This window comes from Cryptomeria japonica, chromosome 6, assembly GCF_030272615.1.
Source record: "Cryptomeria japonica chromosome 6, Sugi_1.0, whole genome shotgun sequence".
In the NCBI taxonomy this organism is placed as follows: domain Eukaryota; kingdom Viridiplantae; phylum Streptophyta; class Pinopsida; order Cupressales; family Cupressaceae; genus Cryptomeria; species Cryptomeria japonica.
The window spans coordinates 564608031-564630871 of NC_081410.1; the positions used below are offsets into that span (position 1 = coordinate 564608031).

The following is a 22841-nucleotide window of genomic DNA, read 5'->3' on the forward strand; positions in this document are numbered from 1 at the left end:
TACACCAACATTTATATATTTTTAATTTCTGCAACCTTTATTTTCAAATTTATTATTTCTAAATTCACAGAATTTTTTTTTCGGGCTTATGTAAAAATTTCATATATATATATATATATATATATTTGGGGGGTTTCTCCCCCCTGACCACCGTACTCTATCCACAGACTTGCATAGTTTATTTATTGGGGGTACACCCCCTGCCAAATAGTGTACATGTGCAACCCCCATTTTCCGGTCTCCGATCATCGACGTCTCCACTGGTCAGCGTTGTCATAGTGGCCCTTGTCTGTGCCATCCATTTGTCGGTCTTCGATCACCGTCTAATAGCCTATCTTTCCTCCCATCAACCCACTTCCACCATCGACAACCGACTAGCCGCCACGAACCTTGTCATGCTGCCACTGCTCCTACTATGCCCCTGACGACCCTCTCCCATCGGCGACTTGCCTGCTCCTGTCGACGACCTACCTGCCCCCGCCGACGACCTGCCTGTTTTTCCTCCCATGTGGTCGATACATCAGCTTGACCCTACCACGTGCTCTGCCCATAGTTGTTGAATAAGCCACCACATGGGCCTTCACTTATTGCCCACAGCAATAGTCCCAACACAATCAACACCACATAATCTTTCCACGTAAGCGTACAAAGAATGTAGTTAGTGTGCCACGCCATAGTTCGTATTGTATGAACAACCTGTGCAGGGGGTGCGACGACTTGATGACGGTCAAACGACCATCAAATTTAGCATCATGAAATTTTGATGTCAGCACTGTGTTAGTAAATTTTGAATTTTTCTGGACCCCTCACCATTTCGTTTTTTGATTTCACAGTCCGACTTAAGGAGGCCGTATCTTGCTCATTTTTGCTCCTTTTTTGGTGCAATTTTTTTTTATTTGGGATAATTTTTCGTGTTCTTCGCAGTGGTGGAGGAATTTTATGATTTTGATGGATTTTTTTTTCACAATTTGGAGTTTTTGATGATTGTATCTATCTAATCCTCAATTTTGCAACCTCAGAGGCTTCGTTTGGGGTCATACGACCTCCTTTTCAGGTGCCATTTTTTTTAAAGTGCATAATTTTTCATCTACTCTTATAATCTATCATTTGTTTGTAGTGATTTTGAGTAGAAATTGTACTTTCAATATTTGGTCATTTTTGGCCTATTTGGTACTTGTATTTTGCTTGGATATTAGTTTAGATCACTTGCAGTATTTGTTGGAGTCTCTTATAGCCTATTTGAGGCAGTTGTAAAGTTGAAATCAAAAGTCCACCTTGCCTTGTTTTGCAAGTGGCCCATTGTACACACAATAAGTATAAAGTGCCAAATCATCAATTTTTTTTTTTTGTGGGGGGGGGGGGGGGGTTTCTTGATTGAGTAATTTGGAGGGGGGGTGTCTTGTGTAATTGTGCCTCTCTCTATCTTGTTTTTTTTTTCATTTTTGGTGCTATGGGTTCTCCTAAATTTCTACTTTTAACTCCACATAATTATGCATCATGGAAGATTAAGGCATGGAGTAAACTAATGGAAAAATGACTCATTCATTATGTAAATGGAACAATAGAAACACCACCTGATCCTAAGGATGATCCTAATGCTCAATTTGAATGGCTCACTAAAAAATCTATGGCACTTGGAACTCTTAGAAAGTATGTATCAGATGACCTCATTTTTCACATTGAGAAGTGTACAACAATTAAAGAGGCTTGGGATATTTATGACAAATTGTATGGACAAGTTGATGAGATTAAGGGCTACAAGCTTGATAGTGAACTCACAACATTGGATTCCAAGGATTTTTATACAATCCAAGATTATGTCACAAAAGCAAACGAGCTAAGAGCAAAGCTAAAGGATTGTGGCATTGACAAAGAGGATGCTCAATTGGTTTACAACTTGTTGGACAAGCTTCCATCAGAGTATGCAACCTTTATATCTAGCTTTCACACCCATAGGTTAGCTCAAGGTTCCTCATACACTTCTCCCTCATTCGATGCATTCACGGAGATGTTGATACTTGAGCAATCTAAGTTGACCAAGATGGGAATTCTCAAATCTTCAAAGTCGCAAGCATTGGTGGCTAATAAAGGGAATCAAAGCAATCAAGGAAAAGGCAAGAACCAAAAGCAACCTAAGCCTAAACAAGATGGAGCACAATCTTCCTCTCCACAACAAGGTGATTCTACATCCTCACCTAAGAGGAAATCAAATAAGGACAATCTTTTTTGTACATATTGCAAGAAGTCAGGACATGATGAACATCGTTGTTACAAGAAGGATATTGATGAATTGAAACATCTTCTTGAGAAGAACAAAATCAATTTACCTTCTAGAATTCTACTTCGGTTTCTTCTTCCAAAGAAAAGGGTAAAGGAAAGGAACACTCTTTTGGGACAGATAAAGGAAATGGACAAGCTCTTTGTGCTGCTACAAGTCATGATTTAGGGAGATGACTTCTAGATTTAGGGGCTTCTCATCATATGGCATCTTCACAGTCTATGTTCTCTTCATTTGAGCCTTGCCACATGCCGCAGATTTTGATGGGCAATCATACATACATGGAAGTGATTGGGAAAGGATCTATTGCCATTGGGGATAACTCCTTCAATGATGTGTTGTATGTACCCCATTTGACAAATAATCTTCTCTCCATCTATCAAATCACACATGGGGCAACAAGGAAAACTGTGGAGTTCACACCTGATTCAGTTATCATTAGAGACTTGGAGACTAGAGCTATCATTGCAACTGGGGTGGTTGATCATGTATCTCGATTGTACTCCTTTTCACACTTTGGTCCTATTGATGAGGTTGATTCTTCACATGATGATTCCGATTTTGAGGAGAACTTTGGGTACTTGAACTTGGGGATTCTCACATGTGATCCCATTTTCGAGCCTTGCATTTCATATCCTCTTATTGATATCACATTGAACCTATTCCACCCGATGATTCAGTTAGTGCGACAATTTTGCCTTTTTGTGATTCAGTGCAACTGGATATTACTTGTCTTCCAGCTTCAGTTGATTGGGATGCCTACTTGACATACATTGTAGGTTTGTTTGTGGAGTCCTACATTGTAGATTTGGGAGACATCATTGATGACATTCATCTTCTCTTTGATGAAGATGATCCTTCTTCGATTGCTGCGAGGGAACACTCTGACCCTCTTGTGCATTCTCTACATGATCATTCTTCCGAGGTTGACATGATTGTGGATACTTATCAATTTATATGTTAATAAATATGCTCCATTAAAATAAGTAGCTCCAAAGTAATATAAAATAACTCTTTAGCCTAAAATTACATAAATCAATTATATCAATTAGATCTAGGGTTTAGTTAGCGTTAGGATTTAATTAAGGTTATGGTTACGGTTTAATTAGAGTTAGCTATAAGGTTCAAGTAAAATTATTGTTAAGGTTAGAATTAGGGTTGAATTGGAATTATGGATTAATTAGGGTTAGGATTAATGCTCAATTGGAGATAGAGTTAGGGTTAGTATTCAATTAAGGTTAGTATACTATTAAATTAAGATTACTATTAAGACTATAAATTAAGTTTCAATTAAGGTTAGGGTTACGGTTCAATTAGGAATAGAGTTAAACTAGGGTTTAAATAGGATTAAGGTTACCATTTAATTAGCATTAAGATTAGGATTGCATTTGGATTAGAATTAAAATTAGGTTACAATTACATTTCAATTAAGATAATAAGCATCGTGAAAAAAATATCTCTTAATATATTTTATATAAACTATTTTAAAAATATATATGCTAATTTTCTATCAATTTAACCATTATACTTCCTTTTTATAAAAAAACAAAAAATTATGTGGAAATTGGAAAGGGCTTAAATAAAAAAGACCGTTTGGGTTTGAAGGTTGCTACTAAAAGATATCTTCATTAACTCCGTCAGTGCGTGTTTAAAGAATTTGGATTAGACTAGCCTCCACCAATTACTGTGATAGACTTTCTCGATATGCCCGGATGAATATGATTGCCATAAAGGAAAAAAATAATAATATGGTAACCCCACTGAACTCTTAATGCGTGGCTGCTGCAAGAACTCATAACATCAATTTGTATTTTATCCATAGATACCAATTCTCCAATATTCTCAAACCATAAATCTGCAGCCTCTCTTGTTATACCATAATTCTTTTTGTCATCAACCCACAAGGAATAATGACATTTTTGCTCCCCTCTGCCTCAGAATATGTCAATTATCTCATTATTATAGGACATGTGAGACACTACTATGAAAAACCAGGTGCTTAAGATCTATAATACACATCTCGGGGTTTAATCTTTTGCTCTCTCACGATGGCTCTTAACTCTTTTTCAAGAATTCCAAAGACTCCAAGACTTGAGTCAGGCACGCACAATTCAGTTCCATTCTCTTCTTCAATCACTTTTCATAACACCTACTTGAGACAGCAATATACAGGGAAAAAGCCCCAGAATGATCATGCCAGACACTGGGTCTGGAGAAGTCGTCTGTGTAACAGGGTGAGGGCGATCACAGTAGGAGCGCCCACAAGAGAAAGTGAGGGCGTATCCAAAGGCTCAGATGATAATAATGAGGAGTATGATGCCATTGTGATTGGGTCAGGCATTGGGGGTCTGGTAACTGCAACACAATTGGCAGTCAGAGGTGCCAAAGTTCTGGTGCTGGAAAAATATGTAATTCCTGGTGGCAGCTCTGGCTTCTATGAGAGAGATGGCTACAAATTTGATGTGGGTTCTTCTGTCATGTTCGGATTCAGTGATAAGGTTATTCTCTAACTATTTCCTATTTATTGTTCCAGTCTATGGACTAGGCGATAACATCTCTCTCTGCTTTTCTTTTTGTCCTTTTAATTTTTTTGTTTAATTCATCTTACTTGCATCACTTGAGCATCGGGATTATAAGGAAAATTCCTTCTTAAACAAGGAAGGAAACAAAACATCGGGATCTGTATTACAATTTCAGTAGAAACCCCAAGTTTAGATTGCACAAGCAAAGCTAAATCGACGTCTAAAAATTTCCAAATGTGAATTAGGTGATATTTTTTTGAGAATTAGCTTTGTGATTTGTCCCCCGAAGAAAACAGATCGCTGATAACCAGACCTTTTCAGCTAACCCAAGTCACTCATCCAACAATCTCGCGGAAGAGGCCCTCCACAAAGAACCAGGCAGAAAAGTAATATAGATTTCAGCTTTTAATTAACCCCACAACCTTTCTAGAAGATTTGACCATTTGCCTAACTATCTCCCAATAATATGCAATATGTATACACTAAGAAATGATTTACTCAAGAATATCGTCTATATAATAAATTAGATCTGCTCTACAAAAATAATGTCAGTCCAATCCTGTGCTTTAAAACTGTAGAGTGACATATAGATGAAGTCAGTTTTCAGTATACCTGTTTCCCATTTATTTTTTTAGTTATGAGTTCTTTGTGTTTTAATAATTTGCAGACATGCTATTCTCATATCTATACACTAGGAAATGCTTTCTACAATAATACGGGCTGTATACTAATTGGAGTGATCTCTATATAAGTTAGCAGTCCAATCCTGTGCTATGTTGAGTTTCAAAACTACTGTTCAACAATCCTAGAACTCCTCTCATCTTCAGAGTGAGGGAGTTGTCGTTCATGATGGTAAATCAAGGGTTCATCAACAGATTATGGAGAGTTTAAGGCCAATTGACAAGACGGGAAAAACTATCTTATACATTGAGCTCAGCTTAGACTCAGAGGGTGTTCCTAGAGGCATTCTAATTAGGATTGAATGTGCTAAAAGATGAGACAATGTGATAAGTTGCAGTTGTATCCAATGTAAGTCTATCTCCAAAGGTTGTCACTAGGTTAAAGGCTAACCAATTGCACAAATAACCTTTTATATAGCTGATATTAACATCATTGTAGAAAATACAAGATAAAGGCACAAGGACATGATTCACAAAATGATTACTTGATGAGGTTCACAAATGGTATTTTTCCTGTTTTAAATAGCTGAATCGTGAATTGCACAAACACTAAAACTAATTCTACACTACTAGACAATATTTGTTCGTTTGAGGGAGTGTGATTGAATCATTTGTTCCCAAGACTATTGCCTATACAATGGGTAACAAAGTCATAGTTATTATTAGGGAGGATAAGCTAAAATCACCAAGGTATGTGAGCAATGCGTTTACTTAATAATCCATTGTCGAACCACATAAATTCATGTATAATGTGGAAGAGACCATTACAATCCTTGTAATGAATTGGAATACTATTATGTTCATTGGATCTAGTATTACACTTATACTAGCAGATGTGGCAAAGAAGAAACCCTAGTTGCGACTAAGAGATTCCCTTGAAAGTATACAAATTGTCATGGAGACATTTCATCATAGAAAAATCTTACAAATTTAACCTCCTTATGATTTCATAGATGTGTGGCTCCACAAATGGACTAGATTGGCATAATTTTTGAACTCTAGATAGAGCGCAACATTTGTAGGAGTTCTTGGGAACAAAAATGACCATTCGATGAATGAATCTCTACATATCAAAGTTTCAAGACTCGCCCAAACTCGCCTAGACTCGGTGAGTCCCGAGTTGAGTCACCCTTGGTGAATCTTGGCGCCTTGGACTCAAACTCGGCCAAGTCTGGGCAAGACTCGCTAAACTTGCGGAGTCCGAGCGAGTCTTGTCTCCTGGATTTGGCCAAACTCAATTTTATTTTTTAAATCTCAAAATTTAAATGTTTTTTGGTTTATGACATGCCCCTAGAATATACATGAAATATAACATGTAACTCCCCATCTTTGTCTTCAAGTCAGTCTCATTCTCTTCATCAGAATATATACATGAAAGATAACATTTAAGTATTCATGTATATATTGGCAGGATGTTTGAGAGTGGTTTCAAATCTGTAGGAGTTATGGTGCAAATTCTAGGTTTTAGAAGATCTTATAAATTTTCAGACTTCAGGTTTTAAAATATCTTATAAATTTTCAGACAGTAAAATCTCAATAATCAACAAGCTCCTATCAACATTCTCTTGCTCTCTCTATCTCACTCACTTTATCTGCCCTGAACTCTAGACCTATCTCTCTCCCTAGCACTCTTCCTCTATCCCCTCAGACCTCTCTCTATCTCTCTCTATCCCACTCTCTCCTCTCTCCCCCAAGATCTAGGCCTGTCTCTCTCTCACCCTCAGACCCCTACGAGGGGTGCTACCCTCAACCTCGCTTCGGTGTTGCCCCCAAACCCCCATCAAACCATAAGTCTAAGCAAGTAATAGGCCAATGATGAATCATAATAATAAAAATCTACATAATACGTATCCCTTGTGGCAAATCTCTGCATATTAATAGTTAAAAAAATATTATGGTTGCTACATCATCCAGAACCTACCTTAGATGCCTTTGTAGGAGGGATGCAGGCTTCTCGAGTCATAGACTTCCAGTTATTGTTTTGATATTTGTTTGGAACATTTAATGTCATGGATTTCATATTCCATGAGTTTTTGTATACATTTGACACTATTTATATATCTAAGTGTGCTATTTCCTTCAACTACAATTTGTGTTTATATTTATGTGATCGATGTATACTTGTGTATGTGATCAAATTAGCTTCTATTTGATCATGTAATTATGTCTTTAATTTAAGGTTTATTTAGTAAAGGGTGCTTGAAACACATTTTAAATGTTAATTTTATGATCAGATTTAGAAAAATGCAGATATTAGACAATTCAAACAATAATACACAACATGTACCCTGGGAAAACCTTCCAACTTGAAGGTGAACAACCCAGCTATAGATCTCTTATATGTATTGAAGTAAATGAATACAATATGGCTATCACACAACCAGATATGAGGCCACCAACAAGGCCGATCTGCAATTATATTAATAGTGCTAATTTACTATATATGTGTTGATCTCCTTGATGAATTTGCCTAAGTCTGAACGCTGTAGATGAGAATCCGATCTGCTGAAGGTGTATGCAAACTGCTTTTGATGAATTGATCTGCTTGATATGTAATTTGATCTGCTGAAGGAGAAGCCTATCTTCCTTTATACCCGTTCAAGGAGACTCTTCCATGAAGAGTCGGCTCCTTCAAGGCAATGTATCCTTTCATTAAGGGTGGCGGACTTTCCCAAAAGTCGGCCCCCTTAATAAATATAAACTATATTTATTTTGCATATAGTTAGGAGATCACACAACTTAGATGATTATCAGACATTTGGATTGACTATGTTGTCCTAAAGGAATCCAACCATAGCTACATTATCATTAACACTCCCTCTTAGCTAGGGAGGAGTCCTTCTCGATCTTTGTAAAGATATCCACCATGGCTACTCCCAGAGGGTACGTCCATCATCGCTACTCCCATGAATGGAAATGCAAATGAACACAAGTGCTCATCACGGAATCACTCAACGCGATGTCGTCATCTCATCATGACGTTCACCATGGCTACTCCCAGAGGGTGAGTAAACACAAGTGCTAAGTCATGGAGTCTCTCAACATGACATCTACCATGGCTACTCCCAGAGGGTGGATCCACCATGGCTACTCCCAAAGGATGGAACAAGGGCTTTCACCTCAAATTTCTCTCTCACAGAGAAGAATGCATTAACAAGGGCTTGCACCTCAAACTTCTCTCACAGAGAAGAATGCATTATAGTACATCTCGAGAAATCACTGATGCTGAGACTCCCTCTCAGCAAGTGCTTCATTCTCCACAACTTCAAGCTTGTCTTGAAAATGCACAAACTTCACTTTGGCAAGGGGCTTGGTGAGAATGTCAGCTGCTTGTCCATCAATACAAATATATCTCAACTGGACAACTTTCCTCTATACCATATCTCTGATGAAATGATATTGGATCTCAACATGTTTTGTTCTGTCATAGAACACTAGATTGGTAGATAGCTCCACACAACTTTGATTATCACAATGAATAACTGTAGGCTCCAACAATTTTCCAAACAATCTTGCAAGGAGCTTCCGAAGCCACACTGCTTCACGAGTTGCCACACATGCTGGAATGTATTCTGCCTCTGTGGTGCTCAGTGCCACTAAAGACTGCTTTCTGCTACACCAAGAAATCATTGCAGATCCCAAACTGAAGCAACAACCTGTTGATGTGTATTTTGTACATGACCAAACACAAAATAAAATACCGAAGTATCTTATCCTCTCTTGAACAAAGTTCCTGACTGCTGAAGATCTCGTTGAAGGATCAGTCAGAGTAACTCCAAGGTTCTGTTATGTAGGATCTCTACGTGTGGATAAGCTCTTTGTGGTATGATGTGATTTTGCTGGAATCACAAGGGGACTTACACTTGACGACCTAAACGTCTGATTTGCTAGAATCACAGGTCCTATTAACTAACTGGAAGACAAACAAATGACAAAAGATGCAGGGTCCAGGAAGTCTACCCTACTACCTAGAATGCAAGAAGATGGATGAACGACTAGGTGGAGTCCTACTAGGCTGGGTCTCACCATCAAGTTGAACAATTCAACACCAACTCAGTGCGATCTTCTAAGGGATGCTTCCAATACGTTCAAATTGTACACCATCTGACAATGTTCACCATTCAAGATAATGCATGAACAATAGACGTGTAACGACTTGAGATTAAGCTCATTTTATGCCAGTTGACCACGCAGGGCGTACTTACCATCAGTAAGAGGCTAGTGGTATGGACTAGATAGATTCCACACAGGTGCATTCAACAATTTTCTTCACTCAATCTAATCATCTATCATAAAAAATGAAGATTCAACAAGAGACCATGCATGTTGCAAAGAAACAACATATTCCACCATATCTTCAATGAAAAGAAATCTTTACAACTAAGGCAACAATGTCTTGCCTTCTCTTCTTAATCTACTCTAATTGCTATTCTACTATTCTGGCTTCTATTACTAACTATTAACTATTAGCTATTATTGACTAACTATTAGCCTTTACAAGCCAGGGCTTATATAGCGCCCTCAATACAATTCAATGACTCCGATCAATTTGAGATCAATGGCCGAGATTTTACAATGAAAACCCTAATTAGGGTTTGTTACATTAAACTCAATTCTGGCCAATGAAATAATTGAATTATTTGGACACATGTCTTCTCTGGAATATTCGACCAATGGATAGCTGGGGTAGGTACATTGAAGTTTGTGCCATCTCCCATGAGTCAGGTACATTGAATCTGGACACACTGAGGTGGACCAATCCGACTGGAGGAGTGATGACTGGGATGCCACCTTGTCTGACACTTGTAACTTGGTAGATATTCAATTTGATGTTGGTGAGAAGCTAGCTTTAATTAACTCTTCTGAAACTATTTGCTTCTTCAACGAACCCTTGCTTTAACTTCCTTTGTCTTCCATGTGCAGGATGGATGGTGTACCTTTCCTTCGAATGCTGGACTGGAAGAGGTCGTCCCTGATGATGCTGGACTGGAGAAGGTCGTCCTTGTTGATGCCGGACTGGAGGAGGTCGTCCTTGATGATGCTGGACTGGAGGAGGTCGTCCTTGATGATGTCTGCTCTTCTTTCATTTGCAAAACAAATCAAGAGATGATTAAGGACACATAATAAATTCATTTCAACATAGCATTTCCTACCTTAAATCATCAACAAGAAGATATCAAAATGAAGTTTGCTTAAGATTCTTTCCTAGGACAGGCTCCATAAGAATTTCGCCCTGGACCCTTTGGAAGGGTCAGGAACGAATTTTGCATTCCCGGCTCGAATTCTTCTCACCTTGTGATCATACTTGCTTAGATACATGCCCAAGGACGTCCTCATTCTCAACCAACACCAAGCTTGATGTAAATTTGGGGCAAAAATGGAGGTTTTAAGAATTTCGCTCTGGACCCTTTGGAAGGGTTAGGAGCGAAATTCAAGCTTTAGGTCTTAATTCCTCATCTCCTTCACTTCAATTCATCCTACAGGGCAAAGAAACATCATTTCAACCTCAACTACGCCTTAGGACTCAAAGTCTTGACTTGACACAAGGAGAAAATAGGGATTTTGATGAATTTTGCTCTGGACCCTTTGGAAGGGTCAGGAGCGAAATTCTCATTTTGGCTCAATTCTTTCAAACTTGATAATTATTGACCATTCAAGGACATGCCTAAGGACTTCTTTAATCATGATCCACACTAGATTTGGCATGAAACTAAGGGAAAAGATAGGTTTTAGACAATTTCGCCTTGGACCCTTTGGAAGGGTCAGGAGCGAATTTCTTGCTTGTAGTTCACTTCTTCATCATTTCAACTTCAATCCACCTCACAAGGCAAGGAAATACTTCTCTTCTTTCATCCAACCTAAGTTTAACTTGATTCTGCAAGGCAAAATAGGTGATTGAAGGATTTTCGCCCTGGACCCTTTAGAAGGGTCAGGAGTGATTTTCCTTTTCTAGCCCAAAATCATCATTTTTTTAATCCCAATCTTCTTTGCAAGGTGAAATTTCATCTCTTTTCGCCTTAGGAACAAAGTTTTAAGCTCAAGCAAGGTTAAAAATATATGCTTGTAAGGAATTTCGCTCTGGACCCTTTGGAAGGGTCAGGAGCGAAATTTCCTTCCTTGGCCAAAACACTCATTCCTTAACTCCTTCAAACGTCCTTAAGGGTTTCAATATGCCCATTCTCCCTTTCAACATGCCTTGGACATCAAAACCTGGCCAAATAAGGAAAGAAATGAGGTCTAGGAGGATTTTCGCTCTACACCCTTTGGAAGGGTCAGGAGCGAAAATCTCATTCTTGACTTGATCCTTCATTTTTTCAACTCTAATCTTCTCTGGAAGGTAACAAAACATCATTCTTCACCCAGGAGACAAGGTTTGTGGTCTAAGCAAGGTAAAAAAAAATAGGCTTGCAAGGAATTTCGCTCTGGACCCTTTGGAAGGGTCAGGAGTGAAATTCACCTTCTTGGCTAGAATCCTTCATTTTTTCAAAGCTTTCAAACATTTCCAACGTCCAAACATGTCTACTCTTCCCTTCAAAATGCCTTGCAAATCAAAATTTGGTCAAATAAGGCAAGAAATGAGTCTTAGGTTGATTTTCGCTCTGGACCCTTTGGAAGGGTCAGGAGCGAAAATCTTTACTTGGGCTAGATTCTTCATTTCTCCCTTTCAAAACAACCTCAAGAGGCAAAGACAAGTTATTTCACTTCCATCCACGTCATAACAAATCAAAAACTTAACCTTCTTCATTGCAAAAATAAGAGCTTTTGGAATTTCGCTCTGGACCCTTTGGAAGGGTCAGGAGCAAAATTTCCCTTTTGGTCCAAAATCCTACATTGTCATATGCTTTCAAACCTTCAAAGGCAACAAGGATGTCCCACCTTCCTTCCAAGATACCCTGCAAATCAAAATTTAGTCAAACAAGGAAAGAAAATGAGCTTCAAGAAGATTTTCGCTCTGGACCCTTTGGAAGGGTCAGGAGCGAAAATCTCATTCCAAGCTAGATTGTTCACTTTTCAAACTTCAAACCACCTCATAAGGCAAAATTAGATTGTTTTCCACTTGAGGAACCAGGTTTTAAGCCCATTCAAGGTAGCAAATGAGGATTATAGTGAATTTCGCTCTGGACCCTTTGGAAGGGTCAGAAGCGAAATTCCTAATCTTGGCCAAAATCCTTCACATTTCTACGTTCCATCACCTCAAAAGTCAGAGACATGTTATTTCCTTCCCAAATTTGCCCATGGAACAAGGTTGGTATCCAAAACAAGGGAGCAAATGAGGCTTATGAAGAATTTCGCTCTGGACCCTTTAGAAGGGTCAGGAGCGAAATTCCTATTTTTGGACAAGATCCTCACTTTTCAAAACACTTCTCAAGGCAAGAACACATCAAGACTCACACACAATGCCTAATAAAACAACACCCATCCAAAACAAGGAAGGAAAATGAGGGTTATAAGGATTTTTGCTCTGGACCCTTTGGAAGGGTTAGGAGCGAAATTCCTCTCCCAGGCTAGAATCCATCATCCCAAGGTCTAAAATCTCCTCTCCAAGGCAAAGTTGCATCAAACCTTCTCAATTATGCCTCAAAAGTCTACAAACTTGGTCAAGCTAAGGAGAAAAATAGAGGAAATATGAATTTCGCTCTGGACCCTTTAGAAGGGTCAGGAGCGAAATTCACCTTAGGCCATGATCTTGACTTCATTTTTTCGCATTTCTTCATTCAAATAAGTGCTTTTGCCTTCATTCAAGCCTAGGAATGCGTTAGTTCTAGGTTTTGGTCAAAGTAGAATGTCTTATGGAGAATTTCGCTCTGGACCCTTTGGAAGGGTCAGGAGCGAAATTCGCTTTGGACCCTTTGGAAGGGTCAGGAGCGAAATTTGAGAGTGGTTTCAGACCTCCAGGAGTTATATTGCAAAATCTAGTTTTTGGAGGATTCTTCAGTTTTCCAGACAGTCAAATTTCAGGATCAGGACATTCCAGACTTAGCCAAATTTCAGGGCATTTGAAGATCAGGATGACATTTCAGACTTCATCACTCACCAACTTGACTTAGCTCGGACCTTCAAGAATGATACCCACTCACAAAGCAAGACACAATTAGCAACAAGAGCAAAACCAGGCCCTAAGGAAGACTCTCAAAGAAACCCTAACCTGGAGCACCTGCTGACTCCCCTGGCTCAAGCAAAGCCTACCATCCTATTGATCCCTTGGCGACACTCAAAATGCAAAGGCTAATAGACAAACCCTAAACACCTAGAAAACAAATCCTAGAAAGCAAAAAGCAAGGGTCCCCATTTGCAATGGGGCGATGTGTGAATACGTCACAACACAACCAAACGTGCTCTTCCGATCAGTAACACTCCCCGCCCAATTAGAATCAAAATAGCCTTGCAGATTCAGGTCTACATTGGAAGAATATTTCAAGCCATATCCAACTGTGCCACGCAAGTATCTCAAGATATGCTTGGCTGCAACTAGATGTATCTGGCTTGGTTCACACATGAACTGACTAAGTGCACTCACTGCATGGCAAATATCCGGTCTAGTATTAACTAGATACATCAAGGATCCAATCAACTGTCTATGCATAGTTGGATCCACAAGAGCTGAACTAGCTGCAGATTCACTCAACTTTTTCAAGTTAGTTTCCATCGGTGTAGACATAGATTTGCAATCTAACATTCCAAATCTCTTCAAGATATCAGTGGTGTATTTTCCTTGACTTAGGATAATCTCATTAGGCCTCTGCCACACTTCCAAACCTAGAAAGAAATGCATGAGTCCTAGGTCCTTCATCTCAAATTCTGAAGTCAACTCCTTCTTGCATCTAAAGATAAGATGTTCTTCCCCAGTAAGAAATAAGTCATCAACATTTAGAACCAAGATTAAGGCTTCACTATTGATTACCTTGAAGTAAACATTTGGATCAACATCATTCTTGCAGAAACCCAAACTCACCAAGTATTTGTCAATCCTTTCATACCATGCACGAGGAGCTTGCTTAAGACCATATAATGCTTTCTTCAATTTGCATACATGAGACTCTTTCCCATTAATTACGAAACCTTCAGGTTGCTCAATGTAGACCTCTTCTTCAATTACACCATTGAGAAAAGCTATCTTCACATCCATCTGATGTAGCTTCCATCCCTTGGCTGCTGCAATGGCAATGATGGTCCTGATGGAAGTATAGCGAGCAACTGGAGCAAATGTTTCTTCATAGTCTATTCCTTCTTTCTGAGAGAAACCACGTGCCACAAATCTAGCCTTGTATTTCTCAATGCTTCCATCAATTGCATGCTTAATCTTGTATAGCCACTTGGAAGATACAACTGGCTTTCCTTCAGGTCTAGGTACAATATCCCAAACATCATTCTTAATAATGGATTGATATTCTTCATCCATAGCATCTTTCCATACTTGCTGATTTGAGGCTTCCTCAACACTGGAAGGTTCAGTCTCAATAAGATTACACATCAATGCAACATAGCTAGAGAATCTCTGTGGTCTTCTACTTTCTCTGAATGTGCCTCTAGGAGCCGCAAAATTTTCTGCCTCCTGCGTAGTTTTCTTTGCCCAAAGAGGTCTCTTTCGATTCACAATAATATCTCTAGGCCCATTAGTAGGATCCAAGGGTTCAATTGGATCATCATTCGCTTCAGGTTCAGTAGATTGCCTCTGAATCTCAAGAGTATGATCAATGTCCATGTCTTGAGGAGTCTCTTGATCATCTATCTCCATGCATGAACCTTTAGATTTTCTGAATGGAACATCTTCCTCAAATGTAACATCTCTGCTAACCTCTATCTGTTTCTGACCTGGAATGTAAATCCTGTAGGCTTTAGAAGTTTCACTGTAGCCCACAAATATTCCTCTCTTGCCAAAAGGTTCCAACTTGGTTCTTTTGTCTTTAGGTACATGGATGTACACTGGACAACCAAAGATCCTCAAGTGATCGACATCAGACTTAATCCTTGAAAAGGCTTCTTTTGGAGTCATATTCTGCAATATCCGATGAGGACATCTATTATGAACATACACTGCTGTTCTAGAAGCTTTTGCCCAAAGAAAGGTTTGAAGGTCTTGATCATGGATCATGGCTTTTGCAGCTTCAACAATGGATCTGTTCTTTCTTTCTGCAACCCCATTTTGCTGTGGGTTGTAAGGGATACAAAACTCCCTCTTGAACCCTGCCTCAATACAGAAATCACAAAAGCTACCAGAGGTGTATTCACCTCCATTATCAGACTTAAAACTTTAATTCTCTTACTAGATAAGTTTTCTACTCGGGCCTTAAACTCTTTAAATCTACGTAGGACTTCATCAAACTCTTTATGTTGATTTTAAATAATTAGATTAGCAATATAGAATGAAAAATCAGAATGCAAGATAAATCATACACATAGCACACATGTACCCTGGGAAAACGTCCCTCTTGGAGGTGAAAAACCCAACAACAAGATCTCAGTTTATATTAGACAATATCAGTACACAACTTTGCTTCAACACTTGAAGCAATCATATAAATAAGAACAGCAGAACGAAGATTCCAAACTAGGGCACAAGGAATAGCTTGATAAACTTATTTGCAATATCAAGATTTGCTATTTGCTGTCATGCAAATCATTTTCAGAGTATAGGAGTGAATTCGCTGATTGTGAATGTGATTCGCTGCTACTGAGACAATTCGCTGTTCCTAGGAATGAATCGCTGCCTCAAGAAGATAGTTCGCTGCTCTTGGAAGGATGATTCACATAAGGCTAACGACACTTGATGAAGATGATGCATTGTGTTTCAAGTGTGAAATGAATCTTGTTTCTATACAAGATTCATGTTCAAGTTTTCCAAGTCGGCTTTAACAAAATTGCTGCTATTTTACATATTTTAGTTTTGCCCTTTTGGTGCCCAATTTGGGGCCTACATAAATTGCAAGTTATACCACATTTCATTTTGGGCCCAGCCCTATTAGACATGTAATTCCATAACCTTATTACAATATGATTAATATTTTAATTGCCACAAGGCAACATTACAATATAATCCGAACTAGCTATCCATTTCAACACTCCCTCTTACCTACAGAGGATTCTATGAGTAATCAAGTCACATAGTGGCTGCCACCATGGCTACTCCCATAGATAAAAACGTTCACCATAGATACTCCCAGTGGGTGAACGAACTCATCATGGAATTTCTTCCATGCATCACCACCATGCCTACTCGCAGAGGGTGGATCCACCATACCTACTCACAGAGGGTGGAATGAGGGCTTTCACCTCAAACTTCTCCCAGAGAAGAATGCATTACCCAAAAGATGAGGCTTCCTCTGAAGCTGAAAGAAGCTGTCTCCCTCTGAGTTTGACAAGCTCCCTTTGAGCTTGACAAGCTCCCTCTGAAGCTAAAGATGTCAAGCTCCCAACATTTCCTCCTTTTAGAAAAGGAAGTCTTCATTTGACCTTTGCTCCTCCTGTGATGTCCCTATGCCAATTTCTGCAGAAGAAGCAAGAGGAGTGTACCTGAATTTGCAATCCCGAGCAAAATGACCATACTTGTCACACTTAAAGCACTGGATGTGAGATAAGTCCTTCCTTTTTGATTTAGGGTAGGATCTGAATCTCTGTCTCTATCCCACTTCCTTCCTTTGCCTTTAACCATATGCGAAGAAAGGACTTGATTTTCTACATCATAATGATCACGCTCAATTCCTCTTGCTATCAACCGTGACTCTTCTTGTATGCAATCTGCTCTCAAACGATCGAACTTGGGAAGTTCTGATCTTGCACTAATTCCTTGAATGTAAGACTCTCAAGATGCCGGAAGACCATTGAGAGCAAGCATGGTCAAGTCACTGTCATCAACAACCTTCCCAATGGATGAGAGCTGATCTCTCGAATCAGAAATCCTCATGAAGTATTCTATGACGGATTCACCTTTCATCATCTTGATGTGATGAAGGTGCTGCTTCAAAGCTAGAGCACGACTAGTGTTGTTGATTTCGTACATCTCTTCCAATGTCTTGAACATTTCGCTGGCAGTCTTTAGCTTAGAGATGATAGGTACAATATGATCCTTCACGGAGTCAACCAACATTCTCTGAGCTTGAAAATCTTTCTTCCTCCATGAAGTCTTTTCCTCTTCTGCCTCAGGTTCAATGGATGATCTCTCCACAAAGTCTGCAAGATCACTTCCATTCAATGCAAGCATGATTTAGAATCTCCATGACGTGAAGTTGGATGCACTATCCAATCTATCTTTAACCCTAAGATAGTTCAACATTTCGAATGAAGTGATAAGAGCAAAATAGGAAGAGGAGGAACAACTACAATCAATCTGATTACCCCTAATTCGAACCAAGCTCTGATACCATGTTGATTTTAAGTAATTAGATTAGCAATATAGAATGAAAAATCAAAATGCAAGATAAATCATACACATAGCACACATGTACCCTGGGCAAACCTCCATTTTGGAGGTGAAAAACCCAGCAACAAGATCTCAGTTTATATTAGACAATATCAGTATACAACTTTGCTTCAACACTTGAAGCAATCATATGAATAAGAACAACAAAATGAAGATTCCAAACTAGGGCACAAGGAATAGCTTGATAAACTTATCTGCAATATCAAGATTTGCTATTTGCTGTCATGCAGATCATTTTTAGAGCATAGGAGTGAATTCGCTGACTGTGAATGTGATTCGCTGCTACTGAGACAATTCGCTGTTCCTAGGAATGAATCGCTGCCTCAAGAAGACAGTTCGCTGCTCTTGGAAGGATGATTCACATAAGGCTAACGACACTTGATGAAGATGATGCATTGTATTTGAAGTGTGAAATGAATCTTGTTTTTATACAAGATTCATGTTCAAGTTTTCCAAGTCGGCTTTAACAAAATTGCCGCTATTTTACATATTTTAGTTTTGCCCTTTTGGCGCCCAATTTGGGGCCTACATAAATTGCAAGTTATACCATGTTTCATTTTGGGCCCAGCCCTATTAGACATGTAATTTCATAACCTTATTACAATATGATTAATATTTTAATTGCCACAAGGCAACATTAAAATATAATCCGAATTAGCTATCCATTTCAACACTTTAGACCTTAAGAAATAAATCCAAGTCTTCCTAGAGTAGTTATCTATGAAAGTTACATAATACAAAAATCCACTTAGGGTTGCCATTGACATTGGACCACATAAATCAGAATGTACAAGATGTCAAGATCTAAAATTTCTTTTGACCTTTTTTCATTGCTATGAAATGGACTCTTAGTATTTTTACCCATAGCACAACCTTTACAAGTACCATTATGTACATTGTTTAGGAATACCTTTAACCATCTTCTCCAATGATGGAAGAGCTTTAAAATGTAGATGCCCAAGTCTTCTATGCCATAGTTCGCCGGAATTGGAAGAGTCACGTAGAAGAGCTTGAATTGGATGAGTGGAAAGCTTGTACAAACTCTCATGTCGATTCCTGATCACACGTGCAATCTTGATGCTGGATTTCTTTGGCCATGCAAGAACTCTCCCTTATGAAAATGCAACTTGATAACCTTTGTCCTCCAAGGCTGAAATAGACACAAGACTCCTGACACGAATAAGACATCACTTAGATGAAGAGAAATTCCAGATTCTAGGTTGAGTGATGTAGCACCAAATCCTTTTATTGAATAGCGTGCGTCATCTCCAATGATCACTTGAAGATTAGATTCCCTTTCCACCAAATCTGAAAGATGTTCTCGATAGCCTGTGATGTGTCGAGAAGCTCCACTATCAATTAGCCAGGTGTCACTGTCCATGGGAACATTATTTGATAAGGCAGATATGAAGAAGAATCCATTAGAGTTGTCTTCTGCGTCCTTTTGAGTTGAGACTTCATTAATGTTTGCCTCTTGTTGCTTCTTAGGCCTTGTCAAACAATCTCTTGCATAGTGACCAAACTTGTCACATCTAAAGCATCGAATGTGGGAGAGATCTTTCTTCTTCTTCTTTGAATCAAGTGCAAGGTCTGATCTTTGATCTCTATTCCTCTTGAAATTGCCTTTTCTCCATTTTCTTCCTTTCTTCTTAGTAGATTGAGTGGTAAGGACATGAGAGTCTTCATTTTGAGAACCTTTGACAATTCCTCTTGCAGCTAATCTAGATTCTTCTTGGATGCAATCAACATGAAGACGATCAAACTTAGGCAATTTGGATCTCCCACTTATACTTTGAATAAATGGCTCCCAAGAATGAGGAAGGCCATTCAATGCCAACATGACAAGATCTTTATCTACCACTAGATCTCCAATAGTGCTTAGTTGATCCCTTAGTTCTTAGATCTTCATGAAGAATGACATGACTGATTCTCTTTTCGCCATCTTGACTTGATGAAATGCAAGAGCCCTACTTGTGTTGTTGATCTCATATAGACCTTCCAAGGTTTTGAACGTCTCTTGCAGTTGTCATTTTGGAAATGAGAGGCACTAAGTGATCCTTGACGGAGTCAATCAAGATCTTCGCTTTTATGGCATTCTTCTTGAATTGAAGTTTCTCCTTTTGATCTTCTGTCTCAGGTAAATCTTCTTTTTCCACAAACTGAAGAAGATCATTTTCTTCAAGTGCAATAAGAACTCTAAACTTCCACGAAGTGAAGTTTGAAGTACCTTCAAGTCTATCTTCGACTTTAAGTCCATTCACCATTTTTGCTTGCTAAGAACTACTCCTTAGAATAAGAATAAATCTAAATCCTTAAAAATCTCTAAATTTCTTGGGTTTTGCACTTGCCAAGTCTTTGTTGAGTTCGTGCCAAGTTTTTTTACCAAGTCTCGAGTTTTGAGTCGAGTCACCCTCACCAAGTCTTCTTTGAGTCTGAGTTTTGTTTCTTTGTTAATATATATATATATATTTATTTGTTTTTGACATTTAGCAACTCATGGGAGCTTTAGGTGGAAGAAGTTGTGGATCTGGCATGTGGGGGTTGTGCAAGTCGGTGGATCTAGGTGGGAAGAACTCCAATGACCCTCATTAATGGCACCCTTGTTAATGGTAGTAGGGCTCATAATATATGCAACAAATCCTCATTTGAAATTGTGCTTATGAGATTAAACCATGGATTTAAGTACGAAGGATGAATTAGAGATTGAAGGGTTAAATCCAAGCATTTAGACGTGATGGGCAAGTTATGAGGAAGGTGAAATTGCTTGTCGAGGGTTGCAGGGGGGTAATAGGTGATTCTGTAGCCTTTTAGGTCTAGGAGGGACCTTAGAACTTGATTTTGGAGAGCTGAGGAAGTTTGTGAATTTGTGTGAAGAAATGCAAGAAAGTACAGTGAGAATCGAGAAGTGGGAGGAAATTGGTACTTGGACTAGTGGGGAGAGTTGAAGAACTTGATACTAGGGAAAAAGGAGAAGGCTAGTTGTTAGGTCTTGGGAGGGACCATTGACTTAGGAAGTTTTGGGGAGAAGAGCCTGTAGAAGTTGTGATCACAAGAGGAATTGGGACTTGGATATGGATTTGAAGGTGCATGTTTTCCTCAAAGGATTTGGCTTTGAAGGGAAAATAGGAGAGTGGGGGTTAGGTCCTAGGAGGGAAGAAGTCTTGTAGGATATCGGGGTTTGGACCTCGAGAGGGATCAAGAACAAGGGAGGAGAGGATGGGGAAAGGATCAGGCCTCATTTTCGGGGAGCGAACAAGGGTTGGGACACAAGAGAGTGTGGATTAAGAGGTCGCGAGGGTTGAGGTGTGGAGTGGACCTTGCATGAGGGACTTGGTGCTAAAATTCAAAGTTCACCCACTGAAAAGGAGAATACAGGTTGGGTTAGAATAGGAGGCAAGAGACAAGAGGCTATTAGGATTAGACCATTGTGTGGACTTGGCACTAAGGGATTGAGTGCAAGGGTGGAAAGTGCATTGAGGAGTGTGGGGATTTGGGTTTCGGGGAAACTTGTAACCTTAGGACCTAGTGCAAAAGTGTATAAATCTTGCGAAGGCTTGGGAACCTACGAAGGAAGAATAGAATGGGGATAGGGGACCAAGGGTGGAAAGAGCATTGAAGAGTGTGGGGGTTGGGGTTTCAGGGAAACTTGGAACCTTAGGACCTAGTGCAAAAGTGAAAAAATCTTGTGAAGGTTCAAGAACCTACGAATGAAGAATAGACACACCACCAGTCAAACAATAAGACAAGCTTGACCATAGGAATTCCCCAATAACTTCACTAAGGACAGATGATAAAAAAACACATTAGCTGAGTATCCTTAGGAAAAAAATGACAAAGGGGAGGAGTCCATTATCTATGATGGATAGACAAGGAAAATGCACAAAAGTAGACAAAACTTGGCCAATCTTGCAATTTTCAAGGCTTGTGAAATTGGGCTCCAACATGCCCTATTAGTAATCATTGTAGGCATATATATATGATGAAGCCAACTTTACGATCTAATTCTAAAATTGAAAAGGCTTCAAAGAACAAAATAGAGAAATAATAAATGATATAAGCTAGATTTAGACTTGCAAGATAGATGCACCATCTACACGAAAACTCAACTAAAGACCTTGTAATATTGCAAATTAAAGGGAATTTCACTAAGCATTGAAATTTCACCCTTGGACATGTGTGAGAATCTATAAAAGAAAGGTTGAAACTGAAATCTATAGCTTCAAACCCTTGCACGTTGGAAGTTTTAGTTAGCAAATGCATCAATGATGGTGAAATCAGTGTTGATCAATTGACAACCCTTTTAAGCTTTGATTGACCTATCAAAGACAGAATGAGAAATATCTGCATTTTGGTTGACTATTTATGTGCATTTTACTCATTGTAAATTTTGTTATAATCCATATCTTGTTGAGTTGCTGCTCATGGACCAGCTAAGACCCAAACCTAAGGCCCTCCATTTGCTAGTGGAGTTCTTTACCACTAAGACATTGGCCCCTTTGTGGCTAGTCCATCGTTGGTCTGGGTGTGGCTTATTTCCAGCAACCCCCCATAAGCCACAATGCAGGGGCTTGGGTCTCCTGGCTTACCCTAGCTTGAATATCATGTTGAGCTCTTTCTCATATACCAGCTAGGACTAGAACCTAGGACCTTCCATTTATTGCTAGAGTTGGAGCTGCTGGCCCCTTTGTGGGTAGTACATTGTTGGTCTGGCTGTGGCTTATTTCCTCCAAGGAAAATTAAGAGATTAAAGGAAGAAAGCCCTTACTTATCCTATCAAGTTATTGAAAACCCATAACTTGTCTAGATAATAAGGACAAACATTCAAGGAAAAATAGCTCCAAATAGAACGGAGAATTATAGCAGAAAATCAAGATAATTCTATTTTCAGAATTATGTCAAAGTAATAAAACTGAATATTATAATAAGATTAATTACTTTTATTA

The 22841-nt window shown here is 39.0% G+C and overlaps 1 protein-coding gene across 1 annotated transcript in view; it reads left to right on the forward strand.

The window, feature by feature from the left end:
- Positions 1–4004: 4004 nt before the first annotated feature.
- Positions 4005–22841, forward strand: part of LOC131068049 (prolycopene isomerase 1, chloroplastic) — a 76066-nt gene continuing 57229 nt past the window's right edge. The window contains exon 1 of the mRNA XM_058003259.2: positions 4005–4776. Within this exon, the coding sequence (XP_057859242.2) occupies positions 4327–4776 (450 nt within the window). The 5' untranslated portion in view covers positions 4005–4326. The remainder of the gene's footprint in view (positions 4777–22841) is intronic.